The sequence below is a fragment of the Nomascus leucogenys genome, chromosome 22a (assembly GCF_006542625.1).
Source record: "Nomascus leucogenys isolate Asia chromosome 22a, Asia_NLE_v1, whole genome shotgun sequence".
Taxonomy (NCBI): domain Eukaryota; kingdom Metazoa; phylum Chordata; class Mammalia; order Primates; family Hylobatidae; genus Nomascus; species Nomascus leucogenys.
This window is the reverse complement of record NC_044402.1, coordinates 50,905,274-50,928,181: the sequence shown is the minus strand read 5'-3', so window position 1 is coordinate 50,928,181 and position 22,908 is coordinate 50,905,274. Positions and strand designations below refer to the sequence as shown.

The following is a 22,908-nucleotide window of genomic DNA, read 5'->3' as shown; positions in this document are numbered from 1 at the left end:
TCTCAGATCTCCAGCTGCGTGCTGGGAGAACCACTACTCTCTTCAAAGCTGTCAGTCAGACAGGGACATTTAAGTCTGTGGAAGTTCTTGCAGAGTTTTTGTTTGTCTGTGCCCTGCCCCCAGAGGTGGAGCCTACAGAGGCAGGCAGGCCTCCTTGAGCTGTGGTGGGCTCCACCCAGTTCGAGCTTCCTGGCTGCTTTGTTTACCTAAGCAAGCCTGGGCAATGGCGGGTGCCCCTCCCCCAGCCTCGCTGCCGCCTCGCAGCTTGATCTCAGACTGCTGTGCTAGCAATTAGCGAGACTCCGTGGGCATAGGACCCTCCGAGCCAGGTGCAGGACACAATCTCCTAGTGTGCCGTTTTCCAGGCCCGTTGGAAAAGCGCAGTATTAGGATGGGACTGACCCGATATTCCAGGTGCCGTCTGCTTCCCCTTTCTTTGACTAGGAAAGGGAACTCCCTGACCCCTTGCGCTTCCCGAGTGAGGCAATGCCTCGCCCTGCTTCGGCTCGCGCACAGTGCGCTTCACCGACTGTCCTGCACCCACTGTTAGGCACTCCCTAGTGAGATGAAACCGGTACCTCAAGCAGAAATGCAGAAATCACCCGTCTTCTGTGTCGCTGGGGCTGGGAGCTGGAGACCGGAGCTGTTCCTATTTGGCCATCTTGGCTCCACCCTCCTAAATTTTAAAATGTCAAGAGTGAGGCAAGACTAGAACATCTCTAGACAAGCTGAAACATGCTGAAATGGAGGGTTTACTGCTTTCCTTGCTTTAAATTTTGCTGGCTCACAATGGCTTATGTTTATTGCATAAGGGAGCCACAGGGAGGGGTGCTTGCTCACATAACGAGTCCCTAGTTTTCTTCAGATACAAGTTCAAATTCTTCACTTAGAGCCAAAAAAAATTAATTGCAAGATGTTCAAACTGAAGTTTGCTTCTATAAAGTCAAAGAATAAGCAGTAAGTGTAAAATAAACCTCAGGAATCCAAGGAGATTCTACCTTTTTACCTAGAAATGGCCTCACAATGCATCGCTGAAGGGAGAGGGTCCCTTCCAGGAACCCCACAATGTAGGGGTTGCACTTCTTTTTGGCACTTCACTAGCAGTGGTAGAAGGTTTGAAGTTAGGGCCTCCCTCAATCTTTACCCTCTCTCTAATGCAGAGGATTGGGGTCTGTTGGCAGGAGAGTGGTGTCTTGGGCCCCAGCAGACCTGATGAATATCAATATCCAATGCCCTGTAATGAGGTCATGTGTGCCATATCATCACTTCTGCATGCAGTCTCATGGGAAGGTGGATTCCTGGACCCCAGGTTAAAAGCCTAAGCACTACAGGCATAAAGATAGAGCTCCAGGGAAGGGAGAGATGACTGGGATGGGACCACACTTTTCCTTCAGGGTGTCCCTCAGTTCAAGGAAGTTTGTACTCAAGGGAGAGAAAGTCCTGGCAGGCCTGCTCACCCTTGGCATTCTTGGTATTGGGGCTGGATAATTATCTGTTACATGAGTGATTGCGCTGACTTGTGCATTGCAGGATGTTCACCATCCCTGGTCATTCCCCACAAGATGCTGGTAGCACCTCTTCCTCACTCCAGTCATGGCAACAAAACATTTTTCCAGACATAGCTCATGTCCTCTGGTGGGAAAATTGCTCCTGGATGGGAATACTCGTTTGAGAGGTAGAGACACTCAGGAGCTGGGCCTGTAGAGGGAAAGTGATCAGGAAGTAGATACAAAGCAGAGTTGGGCTGGGGAACAGAGGAAGGGAGTCTAGGCCTGGAGGGGCCTGGTCTGATGGTTGCAGGTCTGGAGCTCAGAACCTCAGGATATGAGGAACTAAAGCTCGTGAGGAATGAGGAGAGTGGCAGAACCTCCTATTGCCAGAATATCACACTCATACCCACTAAACACCCAGCCCATAGTTCTGCATCTCTGGGAAGTCAGGATAAATTTGGCTATTATCGGGTCAGAAAGAGTCCTGGTAACCCTAGACTTTGTGTGCCTCCTGACATGATGAATGTGTGGTCACAGCTCCTCCTGTAAACATTGCTTCGAAATGTTTAACCCAGATCTACATAGGTCCTTAGGAGGCACAGCAGACAGAGGAAAAAAGTAAAAGGCACCAGGGGAAATAATATGATAAATTCAGTGTGGAGAAGATTCCACAGGTGTTTGGCCTCATCTCCGAAACAGGTAATGCCATTCTAAAAGAAAAAAGATGGGTTGATTGTTATAGATTATAGGCAATTAAAGAAACATAACCAAAGGCAACGAGTGGACATTTTAAGAAAGCAAGTTATAGAAAATAGGTACAAAAATGTACTGAAAAGAGTGGAGATATTTGAACATAAAAGGACTTTAAATAATATTATGGAATTATTATTTATTTTCTTTGGTGTGATAATGTTGGTTCTTATTCTTAGGAGGTGCGCGATGAAGTATTTAGTGGTCTAGAATCATGGGTCTTGCAAGTTACTTTAGAATGACTCAGCAAAAATCTTAATCTGGACCCTTTTCATAAGGTGGTGCCAAAAATGAAGAAGGAAGTTCCTGCCCTTCCTAAAGCCAAAGCCAAAGTGAAGGCTTTGCAAGGCCAAGAAGGCAGTGTTGAAAGATGTCCACAGCCACAGTAAAACAGAAGATCCACACATCACCCACCTTCCAGCGGCCCAAGATGATGTGACTCCGGAGGCAGCCCAAATATCCTTGGAAGAGCCCCGCAGGAGAAATAAGCTTGACCACCGTGCTATCATCAAGTTCCCGCTGACCACTGAGTCCACCCTGAAGAAGATAGAAGACAACAAAACACTTATATTCATGGTGGATGTTAAAGCCAACAAGCACCAGATCAAACAGGCTGTGAAGAAGCTCTGTGACATTGATGTGGCCGAGGTCAACACCCTGATTCAGTCTGATGGAGAGAAGAAGGCATATGTTTGACTGGCTCCTGACTATGATGCTTTGGTTGTTGCCAACAAAATTGGGATCATCTAAACTGAGTCCAGCTGGCTAATTCTAAATATATGTATATCTTTTTACCATAAAAAAAATTACTCTCTTTACTCACTCTGTCTCTACACACACACACACTTACATACATGCTATACAAACATATCTACCTGTATCTATAAAAAGATACATTTTTATTTTTTATTTTTTTAATTTGTGTATGTTCATGAGGCACAAGTGCAATTCGGCCACATTGATATATTGTGTTGCAGTAAATTCAGAGCCTTCGGTGCATCCATCACTGGGGCAATGTACTGGGCACATTGTACCCACCAAGCAACCCCTCCCCTCATACACTCCCTACCAACCACCCCTACCCTTCCGAGACTCCATTGTCCACCATTCCACACCCTACTTCCATGTATATAGAGATATTAAGCAAATATGCACAATGATAACTGTCAAATTTTATTGCACTATTCTTTCAGCTTTTCTGTACATCTGAAAATTTATATAAGTTGGAACAATAAGGGAGAGAGAGAGAGAGAGAGCTGAATCTGAATAGCTTAGGGGTTGTGCCCCACTAGAAAACATAATTGGCCTTTGTGATTCTCAAAGTGTGGTCCCCTGAGCTGCCTTCAGAGAGTCTAGGAGGGAAACTTGTTTTCACAGTAATACCAAGATGCCACCTGCCTGTTTCATTATGTTGACTTTTTCATTAATGCTGCAAATGCCAAGGTTGGTAACACACCCAGCACTTTAGCTGAACCAAGGCAGTGGCTCCAGACTGCATTCTCACTTAAGGATATATTTGATGGAGCAGGAAAAGTTCTACTTCCACTAAAGTTTGATCCTTGATTACTTACCTTTTTAATATTCCTTGTGAGAAACTGGGAAGTATGCATAAAACACTTATTGCACAATGGTAATCTTGAGGAAGGACACTTGTGTGGCTGAGTTATGAGTTCGACCAGCAGATCTTCTCATTCACCCACTGAAAGACATTTGCATTATTTCTAGTTTGGAACTATAATGAATAAATCTGCTATGAATATTTGTGTACAGGTTTTGCTGTGAACATAAAGTTTTCCCTTGTTTGGGATAAGCACCCAAAAGGGCAATTGCTGGTCATATGATAATTTCATGTTCATTTCCAGAGTGGCTGTACCATTTCACATTCCTACCAGAAATATTTGAGTGGTCCAGTTCCTTTGCAACCTTGCCAGCATCTTATGTTAACTTTATTTTGTATTTCAGCCATTCTTACAGGTGTATAGTGATATCTCATTGTGATTTTAATCTGTATTTCCTTAATGACTAATGATGTTGAGCATCTTTTCATGGGCTTCTTAGCCTTGTGTTTATCCTCTTCAGAGAAACGTCTGTTCATGTCTTGCTCATTGCCTATTTTGTATTTGGAGTTCATTTTTATTGTTGAGTTTTTAAATTTCTTTGTATATTCAGAATGCAAGCCTTTACAGAATTCGTTGTTTGCAAATATCTTCTCTCATTCTGTAGCTTGTCTTTTTATGCTCTTCATAGGTCTCTCACAGAGCAACAGTTTTGAATTCGATAAGAGCCTATTTATTAACTTTTTCTTTTATGGATCATACTTTTGGTGTTACGTCTAAGAACTGTTTGTCCAGTTTTAGTTCTGATGATTTTTTCTTAAGAGGTTTATAATTTTAAAATTTTAATTAATTAATTATTTATTTTAGAAAAAACATCTTGCCCAGGCTGGCCTTGAACTCCTGGGCTCAAGGGATCCTCCCACCTCAGCCTCAGAAGTAGCTGAGAGTATAGGCCTGTGACACCATGTCTAGCTCAATGTTTGTCATTTTAAATATATGTTTTACATTGAAGCCTGTGTTATTTTGAGTTATTCTTTGTATAAGGTGTGAGGTTTGGGCCAGGTTGTTTTTTAATTTTTCCACTGTGGTTGTCCAGTTGCTCCAGCACCATTTGTTGGTAACGCTCTCCTTCCTTCATTGAATTGCTTTTGTGCTTTTGTAAAAGTCGGTTGAGCATATTTGTGTGTTTTGCTCATTTTTAGTTGAGATGTTCACCTTTTATATCAAGTTTAAGAACTTGTCACATATTCTAGATACAAGTTCTTCATCAAAAATGTGATTTGTGATGAATTGTGAAATATTTTCTCCCACTCTATGGCTCGTGTTCTCATTTTCTTAATGGTGTCTTTTGGAGCACTAAAGTTTCAAATTTTAACTAAGCCCAATTTATCTTTTCTTTTTTCATTTGTAGATCATGCTTGTGGTATGTTACTTAAGAATCTTTTGCCTAATCAGCCAAAGTAAGAACAATTTTCTCCTATATTTTCTTATAGAAATTTTATACTTTAAACTCATATATTTTAGCTTTTTAATTTGAGTTGACATTTTATATGGTATGAGATGTCTAAATCCACCTCTTTTTGTTTCTTTTATCATTTTTCCCACCTGATCAGAGCTAACTACAGCTTCAACTCTTGGGCTCAAGTGATTTTCTTGCCTCAGTCTCCTAAAGCACTGGGATTATAGGTACAAACCACTGAACACTGCCTTCTCTTTTTACATTTAGTTGTCCAGTTGTGTCTAAACCATTTGTTTAAAAGACTATTATTTCCGCCATTGAATTACCTAGGCAACTTTGCTGGATGTCAATTGAAAAAAATGTAAGAATGTCTTTCTAGATTCTCACTTCTGTTCATTTATCTCTATGTCTGTGAGTTCTACACTATCTGGATTATTATAGTTTTATATTATATTCCAATTTTTTTCAAATTTATGTTGGCTCTTCTGCACCTTTTCCATTTTCATAAGCATTTTAGAATTATTTTGTCAATTTCTATAAAATGCCTGCTGGGATTTCGACAGAGATTGTGTTGAATTCAGAGATCGATTTGTGGAGAATTGCCACTTTAACAATATTATTGAGCTTTCCAACCCTCATCTCTCCATTTATTTAGACCATTCATTTCTCTCAGTAATGTTTTGTACTTTTCAGTGTACAAACACTGCCCTCTTCCTAAATTTATAATTTATTCCTATTTCATGAGTTTTGTAACTACTGTGAAAAGAAATTCTAGATTTTCATTGCTGGTATAGAGAAATAGAATTGACTTTTGTATATTGCTTTTATATCCTATGGGCTCTTCTGAACTCTTTTCTTAGTGCTACAGGCTTTTATCTGCATATGAATTCTACAGGCAGGATCATGTGAATAGAATTTTTGTTTTCTTTTTTGATGTGAATGACTTTAATTTTTTATTTTTCGTTTTTTGCCATATTGTATTGGCTAGAATCTCTAGTACAATGTTAAATAGAAGTGATGAGAGTGGACATCTTCACTTTGATCCCCATCTTAGGAGGAAAGCATTCAGTCTTTCATCATTATGCATGATTTTAGCTGTGAGTTTTTCACAGATGTCCTTTATCGAGTGAGGAAGGTCCCTCCATTCCTATTTTGTTGAAAGTTGTGAACATGAATGGTGTTAAGATTTTTGTCAACTGTTTCTTCTGCATCTATTCAGATAATTATATTGCTCTGGTCCTTTGTTCTATTAATATGGTGCATTACATTAATTGATTTCCAAATGTTAAGCCAACCTTGTATTCCTGGGATGAATTCCATTGGTCATGAATTGTAATCCTTTTTATATGGTATTGTATTCAGTTTACCAATGTTTGTTAAGGATGTTTGCATTTATGTTCATTGGTGATACTGGTCTGTAGTATTCTTTTCTTGTGAGTCTTTGTCTGACTTTGATATTAGGGTAAAGCTAGTTCCACAAATGATTTGGGGCCCCCACTCTAGAAGGATCTGGTGGGAGATGGTGTCTGTGGCAGTGGTGATCTCAGGGTGCAAAGGGTGGGCAGAGGCAGCCTCAGGCTGAAGGGTCTCAAGAAAACCCCTACTCCACATGGAGAATAAGATCCACTGTCCACTGCCAGGGCAGTGGCCTGGGTGGAATCCCTGCTAGAAATGGGGTAGGAAGGCCTTGTGGTCTCACCACACAGTGGCCCTGGGGTGGAGCTGAGTTTCCAGGGGTTAATGGACCAGGCAGGAGCAGAGTGGCCCAAGTGCAGGTCATGGGCCTGGGTGAGTTCAGGGGGTCAGGGGACACCAGGCCTCCTCCAGCATGGGGCTCCCTAGGGTCAGGTCAGGTGCAGACCTGTGGCAGCCACATGTTTTGATGCTGGGCCTGCGAGCCCCAGGGCTTCCTGATGGGCTCTCCAGTTAGGAGCTGCCTGCTCAGGGCTGGGAGGGGAAGAACGCTGAGCTGCAGGTGGAGGGAGTAAATGTTTTTGTTTTGTTTCTTGGAGGGAGTTGCTGATGTTGATGGAGTCACAGGAGGAGATTGGTGAGGACTGGGAAAAGCGGGATGGGAGGGAGAATCAATGTGGACATTATTTTTTTTTCTGAGCGAAGTCATAGCTTAAAGTCTGGTGAGCCTGAGGAAGGAGTTTCCCTGAGAGGATACAAAGATTTCTTCCCCAAACCTAATTTTTCTTCACCGCCCCCGCATCCCGCAAGCCTCACAAAGCCATAGGCCCAGTACCAACACCAGATGGTGCCAACAGGCCATGCAGGCACCGTGCAGTTGGGCTTGTTTCTGGCCATCTGGGTCCCTGACTTAACTGGGGTAGCATGGACCCTGCAGCCAGATGACCTGGGTTCAACCTGCAGCTCTGGTCTCACTGGCACTTTCCCTCCTGGTGCCTCAGTTTCTTCAACTGTAAAATGGATAGTTACTGTGCCTACCTCTAGGGTGGGTTTCTCGACAGCAGCCCTATTAACAATTTGGGACAGAGAATCCTTTGTGGAGTGGCCTGTCCTGTGCGTTGTGGAAGGTTTGCCAACAGCACCCCACTCACCCCCTCCCACCAATCCCCACGTGACAACCGAAAATGTCCCAGGATTTTTGGGTCTCCCTTGGGTCTGGAAGCTGCATTTAGGCATTTTCCCACCTGACACTTGAGCTCATTTCTGCTTTGGTCCAAATAAGCCCTCTCTTTTTTAAAAAAAAGTTTTTTCTTCAAACATTATATCCATCTTTTAAATAAATCAATTTTCTTCCTTTATCTCTGCATTCAGCTAATCCTTCCACACCCTTTCTTTAGTATATTTTGAAATGTATCCATTCTAATTCTAGCAATTAGCATATCTGACTTGCATGGTACCTGCTATTACCGCATTAGAGCTCTGATTTCTTGAGTACAGGGAATGGAGTGCGTGTTCCTGATTCTGCTCTGGATGACTTAATTCAGTTTATTTTACTTTACTTGTCAGGGATGTTGGTCTTCATCTGTAAAATATAATTGTGGACGTGGCTTGAATTACTGGGTGGTTTTATTTCTTCATTCAGCTAGTATTTGTTGTGTACCTACTGCACGTCAAATATATGGCATGATATTGTTTCATGGATCAAACCACAGCAAATAAGAAACTATATTAAGGATGTTATAGCCAGGTGTAGTGCCATGTGCCTGCAGTCCCAGCTACTTGGGATACTGAGGCAGTAGAATTGCTTGAGCCCAGGAGTTTGAGGTTACAGTCAGCTCAGCTGTGATCACCATTGCTTTTCAGCCTGGGCAACTAAGCAAGACCCTGTCTCTGAAAAAAAGAAAACAGATATTGTGAGCTGTCTACATGTACTCTATGTCTCAGGAGATTCATTTCCTGTAGCTCTAAATGGCATCTCCATGTGGTTTTTCATGAATGTTTGGTATTTCTTTTCTATCCTTTTACTTTCAACTTTTCTGTATCTTCTACTGATAGTATGTCTTTTATAAATAGCCTATGGTTATTTATTTGTTTATTTATTTATTTTTTACCCCGTTCATTATTTATCTTGTAATTGGGGTGTTTGAGTCCATTATCTTCCTTTTTTTTTTTTTTGAGAAAGAGTTTCGCTCTTGTTGCCCAGGCTGGAGTGCAATGGAGAGATCCCAGCTCACTACAACCTCCGCCTCCCAGGTTCAAGCAATTCTCCTGCCTCAGCCTCCTGAGTAGCTCGGATTACAGGCATGAGCCACCACGCCCGGCTAATTTTGTATTTTTAGTAGAGATGGGGTTTCTCCATGTTGGTCAGGCTGGTCTTGAACTCCCAGCCTCAGGTGATCCACCCACCTCGGCCTCCCAAAGTGCTGGGATTACAGGTGTGAGCCACTGCGCCCGGCCCTGAGTCCATTATCTTTAATGTCATTGTTGCCCTGGTTGGGTTTAAGTCTACCTTGTCATTTGCTGTTTTCTAACATTACGTCTCTTTTTGCCCCATTATTTTTCTTTTCTTGCCTTTTTTAGATTAATCAAATATTTTCATTATTATAGTCTTCTTAGTAAGTGTTTTAGTCACCCATTGCCATATTATTCTCTTAATTATCCAAGAAAGAACAACATTAATCTGTGACTTATTATAACCAACTGGAAACCATAACTTCCCTTTCACATACCTGTGCGGATAGCCCAGGAAACGATTGGTGCTCTGCATATACACCATGGAATACTATGCAGCCATAAAAAGGATGAGTTCATCTCCTTTGCAGGGACATGGATGAAGCTGGAAACCATCATTCTTAGCAAAATATCACAAGGACAGAAAACCAAACACCATATGTCCTCAATCATAAGTGGGAGTTGAACAATGAGAGCACATGGACACAGGGAGGGTAATATCCCACACCAGGGCCTGTTGGAGGATGGGGATCTGGGGGAGGGATAGCATTAGGAGAAATACCTAATGAAATGACCAGTTGATGGGTGCAGCAAACCAACATGGCACATGTATACCTATGTAACCAACCTGCATGTTGTGTACATGTACCCTAGAACTTAAAGTATTAAAAAAAAAAAGAATTGGTGCTCTGGCTCTGAGATACATGCGGCCAGGGGTATGGAAGCAGGAGAGTAACTGGATGATGAAGTTGTAGCTGCAGAGCCATCTGGGCTCCTCACCTGCATTCCTTGTAGACATCTCTTCTAATGAATGCCTGCAATGCCCTCTCCTCAGTATGCTCCTGCCAGAGTCTCCCCATCTCCACCTTCTACTCTCATAGTCTAAAACCATGGCTGTCCTTGATTCTTCTTTCTCAGAACACAGATACAATCCATTAGCAAATGCTATGATGCATCTAGAATCCCATCACTTCTCATTATTTTCACTGGTCACACCCAGGTCCGGGTAACCGATATCTCTATCTTGAAATGTTACATGTCTTTCCCACTGTTTTCTCTACTGCCTCGCTTGTTCCCGACCTCTCAATTCCGTTCTCAGTAGGGCAGCCAGAGAGAAGCTTTTGAAGAATGAGTCCTACCATGTCCCACTTTTCAAAACTGTACTCTAACTCCCCATCTCACTCAGAGCAAAAGTGAAAACCCTGCCCACACCCTCCAGGCCTACCTGCTCTGGCCACACCTCTGACCTCATCTCAGTTAATCTGTCCAGCCCTTCTGGACTCTTCTCACTTCCCAAAACACAGATACCTTCCTGCCCTAGTGCATTTTAACGGGGGGTTCCCTGCCTGGAAAGAACTTTCCTAGACATCCTCGTAGATATCTCCTCATGTCCTTCAAGTTGTTCTTCGAGACCTAGAAGAAGCTTCTCTGCTCCTTCTTGAATCTCTGTCTGGCTCAGTCCACTTGCCCCCACCATGTCCATTAGGGTGACACAGAAGTCCTACAAGGTATTCCACTCTGACCCCCAGGCCTTCAGCAGCTGCTCCTACACAAGCAGGCCTGGTGCCCACATCAGCTCCTTGAGCTTCTCCTAAGTGGGCAGCAGTGGCAGCAGCTTTTGGGGTAGCTTGGGTACGGCAAGGGTCTGGGTGGAGGCTGTGGTGGGGCTCGTGATATGGGGGACATCACAGCCGTCATGGTCAACCAGAGCCTACTGAGGCCCCTTAAGCTGGAGGTGGACCCCAACATTCAGGCCATGTGCACCCAGGAGAAGGACCAGTTCAAGACCCTCAACAACAAATTTGCCTCCTTCATCAACAAGTTACAGTTCCTGGTGCAATAGAACAAAATACTGGAGACCAAGTAGAGCCTCCTAAAGCAGCAGAAGATGGCTCAGAGGAAGATGGACTGCATGATCAAGAGCTATATTAACCTTCAGCAGCAGCTGGACACTATGGGCCAGGAGAAGCTGAAGCTGGAGGCGAAGTTTGGCAACACACAGGGACTGGTGGAAGACTTCAAGAACTAGTATGAGGATGAGATCAATATTGATACAGAAGAGAATGAATTTGTCCTCATCAAGAAGGATGTGGCTGAAGCTTACATGAATGAGGTAAAGCAGGAGTCTTGCCTGGAAGGGCTGAATGATGAGATCAACTTCCTCAGGCGGCTGTATGAAGAGGAGATCACGGAGCTGCAGTCTCAGATCTCGGACACATCTGTGGTGCTGTCCGTGGACAACAGCCACTCCCTGGACATGGGCAGCATCATCGCTGAGGTTAAGGTCCAGCAAGAGGAGATCACCAACTGAAGCTGGGCTGGGGCTGAGAGCCTGCACCAGGTCAAGTGTGAAGATCTGCAGGCACTGGCTGGGAAGCACTGGACGACTTGCGTCACACAAAGATGGAGATCTCAGAGCTGACCTGGAACCTCAGCTGGCTCCAGGCTGAGATTGACAGCCTCAAAAACCAGTGGGCCTCCCTGCAGGCTGCCATCACGGATGCAGAGCAGCGTTGGGAGCTGGCCATTAAGGAAGCCAAGCTGTCTGTGTGCTGGAGGTCACCCAGCAGTGGGCAAAGCAGGTCATGGCGCGGCAGCTGTGCGAGTACCAGGAGCTGATGAATATCAAGCAGGCCTGGACATCGAGATCGCCACCTACAGGAAGCTGCTGTAGGGCAAGGAGAGCTGGCTGGAATCTGGGATACAGAACATGAGTATCCACACGAAGACCACCAGTGGCTACTCAGGTAGGCTGAGCTTGGCCTACGGGGCCCTCACAAGCCCTGGCCTCAGCTACAGCCTGGGCTCCAGATTTGGCTCTGGCAGGGGCTCCAGCTCCTTCAGCCACACCAGCTCCTCCAGGGCCGTGGTTATGAGGAAAACTGAGACCCGTGATAGAAAGCTGGTGTCCAAGACCTCGAATGTCCTTCCCAAGTGAATGGCCACAGCAGCCACTCCCAGCCTGCCCCCTCCTGTGACTGCCCCAGGGCCTGTAGGGGAGGCCGCTGTGCAGGGGAGCATAGGGAACAGGAGACCCACCTGAGGCTCAGCCCTCGCCCTCAGCCCACCCATGGCAGGAGTTTACTGCCTGGGGTACCCCCACTTGCACATGTCTTCAGCTACAAAGTAAATGTTTTTTTTCTTTTTTCTTTCTTTCTTTTTTTTTCCAAATTAAAGCCACAGTTAGCTCTGCCAACTGAAAAAAAAAAAAAAATCTTGCCTTGAAGGTCACATTTGCAACAAGGCCCACGCTGACTACATATCACAACAGCCACCTTCCCTGTCTCCACAGCCCACACTCTGGATCACTCACCCCACAGCACTTGCCATCTTCTAACACAAGCTTTTGCCTTCCTTACTCTGCTTATAGTGTATCTTCATCTGCCTCTTCTCTCTAGAACATATGCTCCACAAGGCCAGAAATTTTTCTGTTTTTAATTTAAAGATGTTTTCCAAATGCAAAAACAGTCATATACCTACATATACCTAGCAGACAACAAATGTCAGTTCAATGAGTGATCACCGTAGAGCACCTCCCTATCCGAAAGGCAATATCTTTATTAATGTAGCCTCAGGCCAAATGCTGTTTTGTGGCTGCTACAGCTGTTTATGGCAGCTACAGCACAACATCCTCTCACACTGACATCAGTGCCACCAGTGCTTTTGTCACCAATGCTGCTTGTGTGCCCTCCCTCCCCTCATTCCTCCTCCCACACCAACCCTCCTGCACACTGCAGCACACAATCATATATCTCTCTTCAGGAAAGATAATCTTAGGCTTATAAGTCCAATTTTCCAACTACATATGAATCTAAATTAGACTCTGCTTTACAAATCCATGAGTTTGGATTGGAGCTAGCACTATGATTACTACAACTCAGGGCAGAAGGAAGAGTAGGAGGGCAGAAGAGAAGTTCCAATAGAAAGTTAAGTATGATGAGAAACTATGGGACCCCTCCTCTCTGCAAATGTCACAGTCTGGTTCCTATAAGAAGGCTGGTGAAAAGAGGGAAAATACAATCTAGGAAAGAGCCCTGGAAGGAGGGCAAGTGCTGGACAGGTCTGAAAAATCAGTCTCTTGATACCACAAGGACTTCTGTGTGCAGGGACTGCCCTAAATGACATTTGAGTCCCTGTGATCACAGGTCCTGCTGGGACAAGGTTCTGCTGAAGGACCAAGGCCACTGGAGCAGCAAAGATGACCCGGCTGAGCAGTGACCACATAAAGCCCACAGTGGCCTGAGCACCCACTGGGCACAGCCCCATCTACTCTCCTCCCCTGCAACAGGTCAGCACAAGAAACAGACTCTGGAAGGTTCTCAGGTCTTCCATTTATTTTGTCTCTCAAATTTTAGTAATCTCCTCCTCTAATTAACTAATTAACTTCTCATGGCAAGAATTTGAAGAAGTAAATTTATACTCAGATTCTAATTTTAATAGGGAAGCAGGAAGTTGCAGCTCAGTACACCACGAAGTTGAGACAGAGATAAAGACATCTGAGCCCCATGTCTCTGGAACAGGAAAGGTAATTGGGTAGAAACGCGGGGTAGTGCAGGGAAGGGGGTCATGGTGTACATGGGGGTAGGCTGGTCTCCCACCTCCTCACATTATGCTAACAGGGAGGAAGACACATTTGGGCACCTTTTCAGAGAGAATTCAGGCTTCTTGAAGTTACGAAAGGGAGGCATGAGCAAATCTTGCTTCTCAGTCCCACACAAGGAAGCTGTCTCACATTACAGAGAAAATATTCATGAACAAATTCCTATCAGTCACAGTGAGAGGTAACACTCTAAATAGCCCATTTCATGCTCAAGACATCCAAGTCAAAGAAACCCCATAGCACAGCTGAGTCCCCTCTGTTCCCCCCAACACCCCACTCACATCAGGGCCCCTGCCCTGGAGTGTCACCTTTATTAGCTGTGAGAGACACACCAGAGCCCTGGGCACTGCCAATGATTGGAGTAGAACCAAAACAGGACCTGGTCAGAGCCCACAGATGTGGCTAGAGGCACTGTGGGGTGGGTGAGCTCCATCATAGGCTCCTGAACACAATAGCCCAACAATCTCAGGGATCAGCCTCCTTCATCTTGCTTGCAGCCTGAGAGTAGCTCCCTCTGTTTCTATCTGTGGGAAGAAAATGTCCTGTGAGAGGCCAGAAAGGAGGCAGGGCCATAAGGTCCTAGAGTAACCCTCTAGTCTTTGATCCCAGAGAAGTTTCCAGAAAAGTGTAACTGCAGATCCAGGGCAAGATCAGGAAATATAAGAAAGCAGATGTGGGTCCTGGACCAAATGCCCTCCTGAAGTCTATCATCAGCAGGGACCTTTTCCTGTGATTTGTGACTGCTGAGATCAGGTCCCATCACCACCATAATCATCGAAGTGAAGAATCTGTCCTTCATTTTCACAAGTGCTTTATAAATGAGTAGGTGCTGGCACACAGGGCCCAGGCTGGGTAGGCCCATGAGTGTGGATGGTGCTTCCCAGTAATGAGGCAGGACACACTTCTACTTGGGGCTTGCAACCCCCAGTGGGACAAGAAAACTCAGACTCCACTCCTCATCCCTTTCCTACCTGAGCTCTTCTTCCTCCACATTACAGCAGCGACCACAGCTCCAGTGACTACAGCTCCAAGGACAACAAGGCCAGCAACGATGCCCGCGATGGGGATGGTGGGCTGGGGAGACTGCTCTGGGAAAGGAAGGGAAGGTGAGGGGCCCTGATCTCCAGGCCTCAGCCCTGACCCTGCTGAAGGGCTCCAGAAGGGCTCCTGCTTTCCCTGAGAAAAGACATGACCCCTCATCCCCCTCTTTACCCCATCTCACTCCTTACCCCATCTCACTCCTTACCCCATCTCAGGGTGAGGGGCTCGGGCAGCCCCTCGTGCTGCACATGGCATGTGTATCTCTGTTCCTCTCCAGAAGGCACCACCACAGCGGCCCACTTCTGGAAGGTTCCATCCCCTGCAGGCCTGGTCTCCACAAGCTCTGTGTCCTGGGTCTGTTCCTCCCCATCCCGCTGCCAGGTCAATGTGATCTCCGCAGGGTAGAAGCCCAGGGCCCAGCACCTCAGGGTGGCCTCATGGTCGGAGATGGGGTGGTGGGCAACGTGTGCTTTTGGAGGATCTGAGAAGAGTCAGAAAATTCAGGCACTTTGCACTCCTCATGGGAAACCCCAGCAGCACCCATGTGACCAACCTGAGAATGGACAGGACACCTAGGGTTCGGAAGGGAGCACAGAACCCAGACACCAGCCTGGACACAGACACCTGGGAAAATCTCTTATTCCTTGGAAAGTTCGAGTCTCTGAGGGGGGAGCAGGGACTTCTGGCCCTGACCTAAGTGGAGGCCGAGGGACTCAGAAGAGCTGGAATCAGAGCCCCAAACACATTGAGTGTGAGGCAGAGAACAAAACTTGAGAGGAAAAGTCACGGGGCCCCAGGCTGTTGGAGGGCTCAAAAGGAACCGCGGATCGGTATTCCAGGGACTGTCTTCCCTCCATTCCCTCAGAGATTTCATCCCTTAATTGTCCCAGAGAGCAGGGCGGACTCTCACAGTCACTCTCTGGTACAGGATCTGGAAAGCCAGGAAGATTCTTCCTACTCAGGACCAGAGGGAGGGCGATATTCTAGCATTGGGCCCACTTTCCTCCCCACCTTGTGCGAGGCCATCCCAAGAGATCTACAGGAGATGGGGGAGGCGCCCGTGGCCCCTGGTACCTGCGCGCTGTAGCGTCTCCTTCCCGTTCTCCAGGTATCTGCGGAGCAACTCCAGGCACTCGCCCTCCAGGTAGGTCCTGAACTCCTCTGCATATTCCTCTGCCTCATAGAAGCGCTGGGTGATCTGAGCCACGGTGTCCGCCGCGGTCCAGGAGCGCAGGTCCTCGTTCAGGGAGATGTAATCCCTGCCGTCGTACGCGTGCTGGTGATACCCGCGGAGGAGGCGTCCGTCGGGCCCCATGTCGCAGCCATTCATTCCCTGGAGGGTGTGAGACCCTAGCCAAGTCCCCGCAGTCAGCCCCGCCCAGCGAGCCCCGCCCCTTCCCCTCCCAACCCGCGGGGATTTTGGCCTAAACTGAAAATGAACCTGGGTAAAGGCGCCTGGGACTTTCCCTGGTGGAGGGTCTGGGCAGGTCCCGCTGCCTCGGGGTGGATTTCGAATCCGGAGACTCTGAGGGACCCGGGAGGTCCGTGGCGGATGGGGGGTGGTCGTGATCTGCGCCCCCGGCCGGGGTCACTCACCCGCCTCGCTCTGGTTGTAGCGGCGGAGCAGGTTCCTCAGGGCCACTCGGTCAGTCTGTGCGTTGGCCTTGGCGTACCCTGTGGTCCGCTCCCAGTACTGCGGCCCCTCTTGCTCCACCCACTGCGCCCGCGGCTCCATCCTCGGAATCGCGGCATCGCTGTCGAACCGCAGGAACTGCGTGTCGTCCACGTACTCCACGGCGATGTACCGGGGCTCCCCGCGGCCGGGACGCGACACAGCGGTGCTGAAATACCTCAAGGAGTGGGAGCCTGGGGGCAAGGAGGGGCTGAGACCAGCCCGACCCTCCTCCGGGCGCGGCTCCCTGAGTCCTGCGCCCCCACTGGGCGGGCCCTTCACTTCTCCCCAAAGAGGCCGTTTCTCTCTCGACCCCGCACTCACCCGCCCAGGTCTCGGTCACGGCCAGGGCCCCTGAGAGCAGCAGGAGGAGGGTTCGGGGCGCCATGACCCCAACCTCCGCGTCTGGGAAGAATCTGAGTCCCGGGCGGTGCGTGGGACTTTAGAACCGGGAACTGCGGCGACACTGATTGTCTTCTCTAGAAACGCGACACCCAATGGGAGTGAGAAATGGGGCCGTGTTATGAGTATCCAGGAAGAAGGACCTGACACGGGTTGGGAGAGAAAGAGAAACTCTGGGGAGATGGGGAATTCTCAATACTGGGCCCCCCCACCCCAGACACCGCCTCGAGGCCTGAGCCCTTGAGAGCCACTCCTGGGGCCCTGGGACTTTGCCCTCCCCCTCCCCCTCCTGTGCAGGGTGTGTCTCAATGTCTCCCTGACTCTTTGCCCGGGGGCTGAGAAACCAGGGAGGAACCATCGGCATGGACCCAGTCCATCTCCCTTCAGTTTTCATTCCGAAATCCCCGTCCCTTGACTGAACTTTCTCCCTCCCACTCCATACCTGGACTCCCCGGACTCTTTTGGAAGAAAATTAACCCAAGGAGCTTGGTGCCAGACAATGAACTTGTCCTGAGAATGAAGGTGTAGAGACAGTTTCTTCTTCTTCTCCTTCTTCTTACTCCTCTTCTTCCTCTTCTCCTTCTCCTTCTCCTCCTCTTTCTCCTCCTCCTTCTCCTCCTTCTTCTCCTTCTTCCCTCCTCTTCCTCCTCCCCCTCCTCCTCCTCCTTCTCTTTCTTCTCTGGAAAAGTTGTACCTGAGCATATGAAATAGGACAGAGAACAGTTTCTTTTTTATTGGCTGCAGTGAGTAGTAGAATCTTGGTAACCCCTGAATTATCAGGAATCTTTTTTTTTTTTTTTTTTTTGAGACGGAGTCTCGCTGTCGCCCAGGCTAGAGTGCAGTGGCGCGATCTCGGCTCACTGCAAGCTTCGCCTCCTGGGTTCACGCCATTCTCCTGCCTCAGCCTCCCAAGTAGCTGGGACTACAGGTGCCCGCCACCACGCCCAGCTAAGTTTTTTGTATTTTTAGTAGAGACGGGGTTTTACTGTGTTAGCCAAGATGGTCTCGATTTCCTGACCTCTTGATCCTCCCGCTTCGGCCTCCCAAAGTGCTGGGATTACAGGCATGAGCCACCGCACCTGATCAATCAGGAATCTTAAGTGTAAAAAATGTTACTTTGGCCCCTCGATATATAAATCTGTCTAAATGCATTACAACTGACAACTTGCAGAGCTCCTAAGTTTTGCTTTCCCAGACTATGTATCTGTGACTCTTGTTGTATTCTAAAATTACCTTCATTCCATAGCCCTGAGTTTCTGTGTGAGTCCAGGATATCTCCTGACAATACAAAGTAGCACAATGTGTTATCGTATATTGCAACCAGGAGCCAGTACATTCATTCACCTCAAAGTTGCAAGTGTTCAACGCAGTCACAATGCCCCTCACCACTGCTCATGCACTTCCTGTTTTTAGAAAGTATCCGCATCTAAGTGCTGTGCATATTTTATTGGAACACTTAGTATTTTTTCAAACCTGAAAAAAAGCAGAAAAAGCAATTAATTTTTAGGCAGTCCCACATACGGTGTTAAAGGCCAAATGCAAGGAACACCCTGCTAGGCTCTGTAGATGGATGTATTAAAAATTTATAAAACAAAGTGTTTAAAGCTAAGAATTCTGCTGCTTTCAAATTCTGTCCCTCTGCTCCTTCTCCTCACCTCCCGCTTCTCCAGCCCTTCCCTCCGTCCCTCTCATCCCTCAGGCCCTCCTCTTCCCTTAGTCCCCACCACCCTGTCACTCCTGAATAGTGGCTCTAGCACTGTTCCATTACCTGCCACCTGAGTGTTCTCTCCACAGTGGTCCTGCTACTGTGAGTCAGAGTGTGTCATTTCTTCACCTAAAACACTCCAGTGGCTCCACTTCAGTCTTGTGAAGCTTCTAGAATGTCAGGCACTTGAGCATATGAGGGCATACCTGGTTCAGCGTAGGCACTAAATTAATTTTTGTTGACTAGTTGAATGAAATATGATTGTATAAAAATTTAATCGCATCATGGAATATTATAAAATGAAAAATACTGGAAAAAGGAAATATTTTATTTTACACATGTAGTGTGCTTATCAATTTATAAATTCATTCCATGTGTCTGTTGAGTCTGTGTATGACTTTTATATGACTGCATAACAAATTACCACAAACATGGGCTTTAAACAACACCCATTTATTATATTTATTTATTTATTTTTAGAGACATGGTCTCCCTCTCTTATCCAGGGTGAAGTGCAGTTGCATGATCATGGTTCCCTGCAACCTCAAACTCTTGGCCTCTAGAGGTCTCCCTGCCCCAGTGTCTGGAGTAGCTAGGACTACAGGCAAGTACCACCATGCTCAGGTAAATTTAAAAAAAAAAAAAAATTCCTTTTTGTAGAGAGGAAGATCTCCGCAAATTGCCCAGGCTAGTCTCACTCCTGGCTGCAAGTAATCCTCCTGCATCATTCTCACAAACCTTAGGATTACAGGCATGAGCTACCACGCTTGACCAAACAACACATTTATTTATTTACAGTTCCTTAGTCAGAAATCTGAGCATGATTGGAGGGTTCTCTGTTTAAGGCTTCCCAAAACTGTGTTTTCATTTTGAGGGCCTCCTTCAGGCTTATACAGAGGTGACAGAATTCAGTTTCTGCCAGTTGTAGGACTAAGGTTCCTGTTCCTTGCCTGCTGTCAAGGTAGAGAGAGGCTGCCGTCAATTCCTGGTGCCCACTGGTATTCTTTGCCGCACAGCCCCTTCATTTTTAAAACCCACAGTGGAGGAACCCCCCTCACACTGAATCCCTCTCACACTGTGAATCTCTCTGATCAGGAAGAACCCAGTCCTTTCAGGGGCTCGCCAGATGAGGACAGCCTGACCAAGGATAATCCCTGTCTTAAAGTCAATTGATTTAGGACCTTAATTATATGTGCAAAAATCCCTTCAAGGCAGGACTTACATTACTGTTGGATGAATAACTGGGGTCAGGTGAATGACCAGGGTTACACGTCTATCATGGGGGGTGATGATAGAATCAGCCTAGCATGGCTTGGGTCTTTCTTTTGAGTTTAATTGGGACACAGTTGGAAATTGAAGTTCAAATAAAGTAATAATTGTGAATGATAATAAAATGCATCCTATTTAGCCACGGAAATTCTTCTTACCTCTTAAAACCAAATGACATGTTTAATATTTTATAATTAATTTAGGTTGGGTGTGGTGGCTCATGCCTGTAATCCCAGCAATTTCGGAGGCAGAGTCAGGCAGAGAGCTTGATTTCACCAGTTCGAGATCAGCCTAGGCAGCATGGCAAAACCCTTGTCTCTACCAAAAATATAAAAATTTTAGCCAGGCATGGTGGTGCATGTCTGTACTCCCAGCTACTCAGACAGCTGAGGTGGGAAGATCACATGATCCTATGAGGTCGAGGCTGCAGTGAGCTGTCCTCCTGCCACAGCACTCCAGCCTGAGTGACACGGCAAGACCCTGTCTCAATAATAATGATGATAACAATAATACTAATACATTTAGAGCAAATGAAAATTAAAGTGCAATTATTCATCCTCTCTTGTGAAGCTGTATTGATTTTTTTACTGTTACATTACAAATTACTGAAAATGTAACAGCTCAAAGCAACAAATATTTATCATCTCCCACAGTTTCCAATGCTCAGGAATCCAGGAGAGGTTTCCCTGAGTGTTTCTGGCTCAGGGCCTCTCACAAGGTTGCAGTCCAGTTGTCAGCCAGGGCTGCATCATCTGAGGGTTCAACTTGGCTGGGGATTTGCATGAGAAATGGCTCACTCACATGGCAATTGGAAAAGGCCTCAGTTCCTTGCTGTCTGGTCCCAGGAGGCCTCGGTCCTAGCCACATGGACCTTTGCACAGGTCTGCTTATGACACAGCAGCCGGCTTCCCTCAGAGTTCATGATCCCAGAGACAGAGAGCGAGCAAAGGTAGAAGCTGCGGTAAGTTTTTTGTTCTACACCAAGAGTCACAAACTGTTATGTCAACATTACTCCATCAGATAGAAGTGAATCATTAAGTCCAGGCCACACTCACAGGGAGGGAATGAAGCTGCACCTCTGGAAAGTGGAGAGTGTCAAAGAGTTTGCATATATGTTAAAAGCAAAATTAAAATTATTGTTTCAGAATTTTATAAATCCAAAGATTCTTTCATCTGATTATAATTCTTTAATGCTTTAAACTTCTCTTTTTAAAGTAATGATTAAAATTTGAGACATCACAGAGCCTTGGGTATTGAGGGGAAAAAAGTTTGAGACAGAGAAAGGAGATACTATAGTATCTCTGAGTTTTTCTTACAAATACCTTTAATAACAATATTCTCTTTAATGAGTTGCAACACAGTTGAGAACTTACAGTAACTAGATCAAATAGTTCCAAGACTTCAGTGCCATAATGATAGTGCCTTAAAAATAAGTATTTGTTTTGCCTAAGATGTCTCAAATTTAGTTTAAGAATGTCCCAAGTGCCAATTTTCTCACTCAAATATCATCTTTAAGAATATTTGCCAAATCAGATTGCTTTTAAGGTAGAAAAAATGTGAATCTCATACCTCAGCCAACACATCTAGCTTAGCATGATGTCAGTAACTTTGGTTGGATACCGTAGCCCAAAATGGTTAGCTCCAATCTAGGAACAAGATTTTCCAAAAGCTGGCTATTGGGTGGGCATTCCATAATAAACTTGACATCTTTTGCTCTGGTTTTCAATGAAATGTGGTAGACATGATTTGGACATCGCTGTGATTCTAAATAGCGCTGCTATTCTATACTTCTACAGTATTTTTTAAGCAATCCTATTGTGTTTTCCATTCCTATTTGCTATTCGATCACTGGTTATTCCTATGTAATTTTTTCCTGTTTAATTTATTTTGATCAGTAATGTGCATTTCCAATTCTGTAAAAGTTTAATTCAGGTGTGTGTGTGGTAAAATGTAACATCAAATCCTTTGCAAGATGGAATTGCCTTGCACATCAGACCGAACATTGTACACCGAAAATCTATGGAGACGCCAATGATCCAAGGATCAAATGACCTATTTCTGGTTAAGGCCACTTTCATAGCATTTCTGGTTCTCTCCATCACATGGATCATTACAATTGGCTTTGGTCCAATGTGAATAGTTCTTGGTAAGAATTCTTGTAATGGCAAAAACTGCAATTATTTTTGCATCAGCCTGTAAGAGTTCAAAGTCACTGTCTTGGCTGCAGAATTACACCAGGTGCTTTTTACTCAGACTCTATTAATAACTTTCTGTTCTTTACTTGTATCCCATACACTGTGGCATTAAACTTTTAACATACAGATTCAGAAAATGCTTCCTTATATCATAACCACATAGGGTTATTTTATATGTTAGGAATATTTCATGAGAAGAAGGAAAAAATGGTGGGACAGAAAAGAAAAATCAATAAGAGAATAGGTGGAAAGAAACGGGAAACATTATGTATGGATAATATTATAAAAATAACAGGAAATAAATCAGATGTAGATAACCACTACGGAATAATGGAAACATAACAGAGGCTTATTAGTTATCTATTGCTGTGTAACAAACTACCCAAGAGTTAGTGACTTAAAACAATGAACATCAATTGACTTAAAGAAAACAATACAAATACCAGCAAAACTGGAGCAGGTGGAAGAAGTTGGATAAACAAAAGGATTTTACAAATTGGAATAAGTAAGAGGTCAACGGTGTGTAAGTGGAAATGATTTTGTTGGTCCATGTTCTCCAAGAAGCAGATGACATGAGATTAAAGTTGCAGTGTTTTATTAGAGGACGCACCTGCCAGACAATATGGGAAAAGATCCAGGAAACCCTAGGAGAGGCAGCAGACTGAGATGCAAGCATGACCCCCAAGTGAGGGACAGAAGGAGAGGAGGTTTTGTTGGACACATCCTAGACCACAGGCAATCTAAGGAGAGTTGACCAAGGCCATGGAGGAGTCCTCTAGCCACAGTTGGCCCTTGTCTTCCAGACATGGGCCTCCCTTTGTGTCCCTCTTGTCACCCATCACTGGTTGGGAACAGCCCATGGGAAGCAGGGCGTCTGCACCAATGCTGCTGAGGATATCAGAGCA

General features: G+C 45.7%; 1 protein-coding gene, 1 long non-coding RNA gene and 1 pseudogene across 3 annotated transcripts; 2 read left to right on the top strand and 1 right to left on the bottom strand.

Moving 5' to 3' along the window:
• The first annotated feature begins 1,790 nt into the window (after positions 1-1,790).
• On the top strand, positions 1,791-3,490 carry LOC115830417 (annotated as a pseudogene).
• A 2,810-nt stretch (positions 3,491-6,300) lies between these two features.
• Positions 6,301-21,254, top strand: LOC115832408. The gene is made up of 3 exons (XR_004027904.1): positions 6,301-6,604; positions 17,788-17,793; positions 21,243-21,254. It is a non-coding gene; the product is annotated as an uncharacterized LOC115832408 (long non-coding RNA).
• LOC115830427 (patr class I histocompatibility antigen, CH28 alpha chain) lies at positions 12,881-17,004 on the bottom strand. Of its 2 annotated transcripts, none has more exons than XM_030803266.1 (6): positions 16,757-17,004; positions 16,357-16,626; positions 15,835-16,110; positions 14,966-15,241; positions 14,691-14,802; positions 12,881-14,243 (listed from the first exon to the last, which is right to left on the bottom strand). In XM_030803266.1, exons 1-6 carry the CDS (start codon positions 16,818-16,820, stop codon positions 14,240-14,242), a joined length of 1,002 nt encoding a protein of 333 aa, XP_030659126.1. In that variant the 5' UTR covers positions 16,821-17,004; the 3' UTR covers positions 12,881-14,239. The 2 variants fall into 2 exon arrangements, with proteins under 2 accessions (XP_030659126.1, XP_030659125.1); XM_030803265.1 differs by having other exon boundaries at positions 12,892-14,243; positions 14,691-14,807.
• Positions 21,255-22,908: the final 1,654 nt, after the last annotated feature.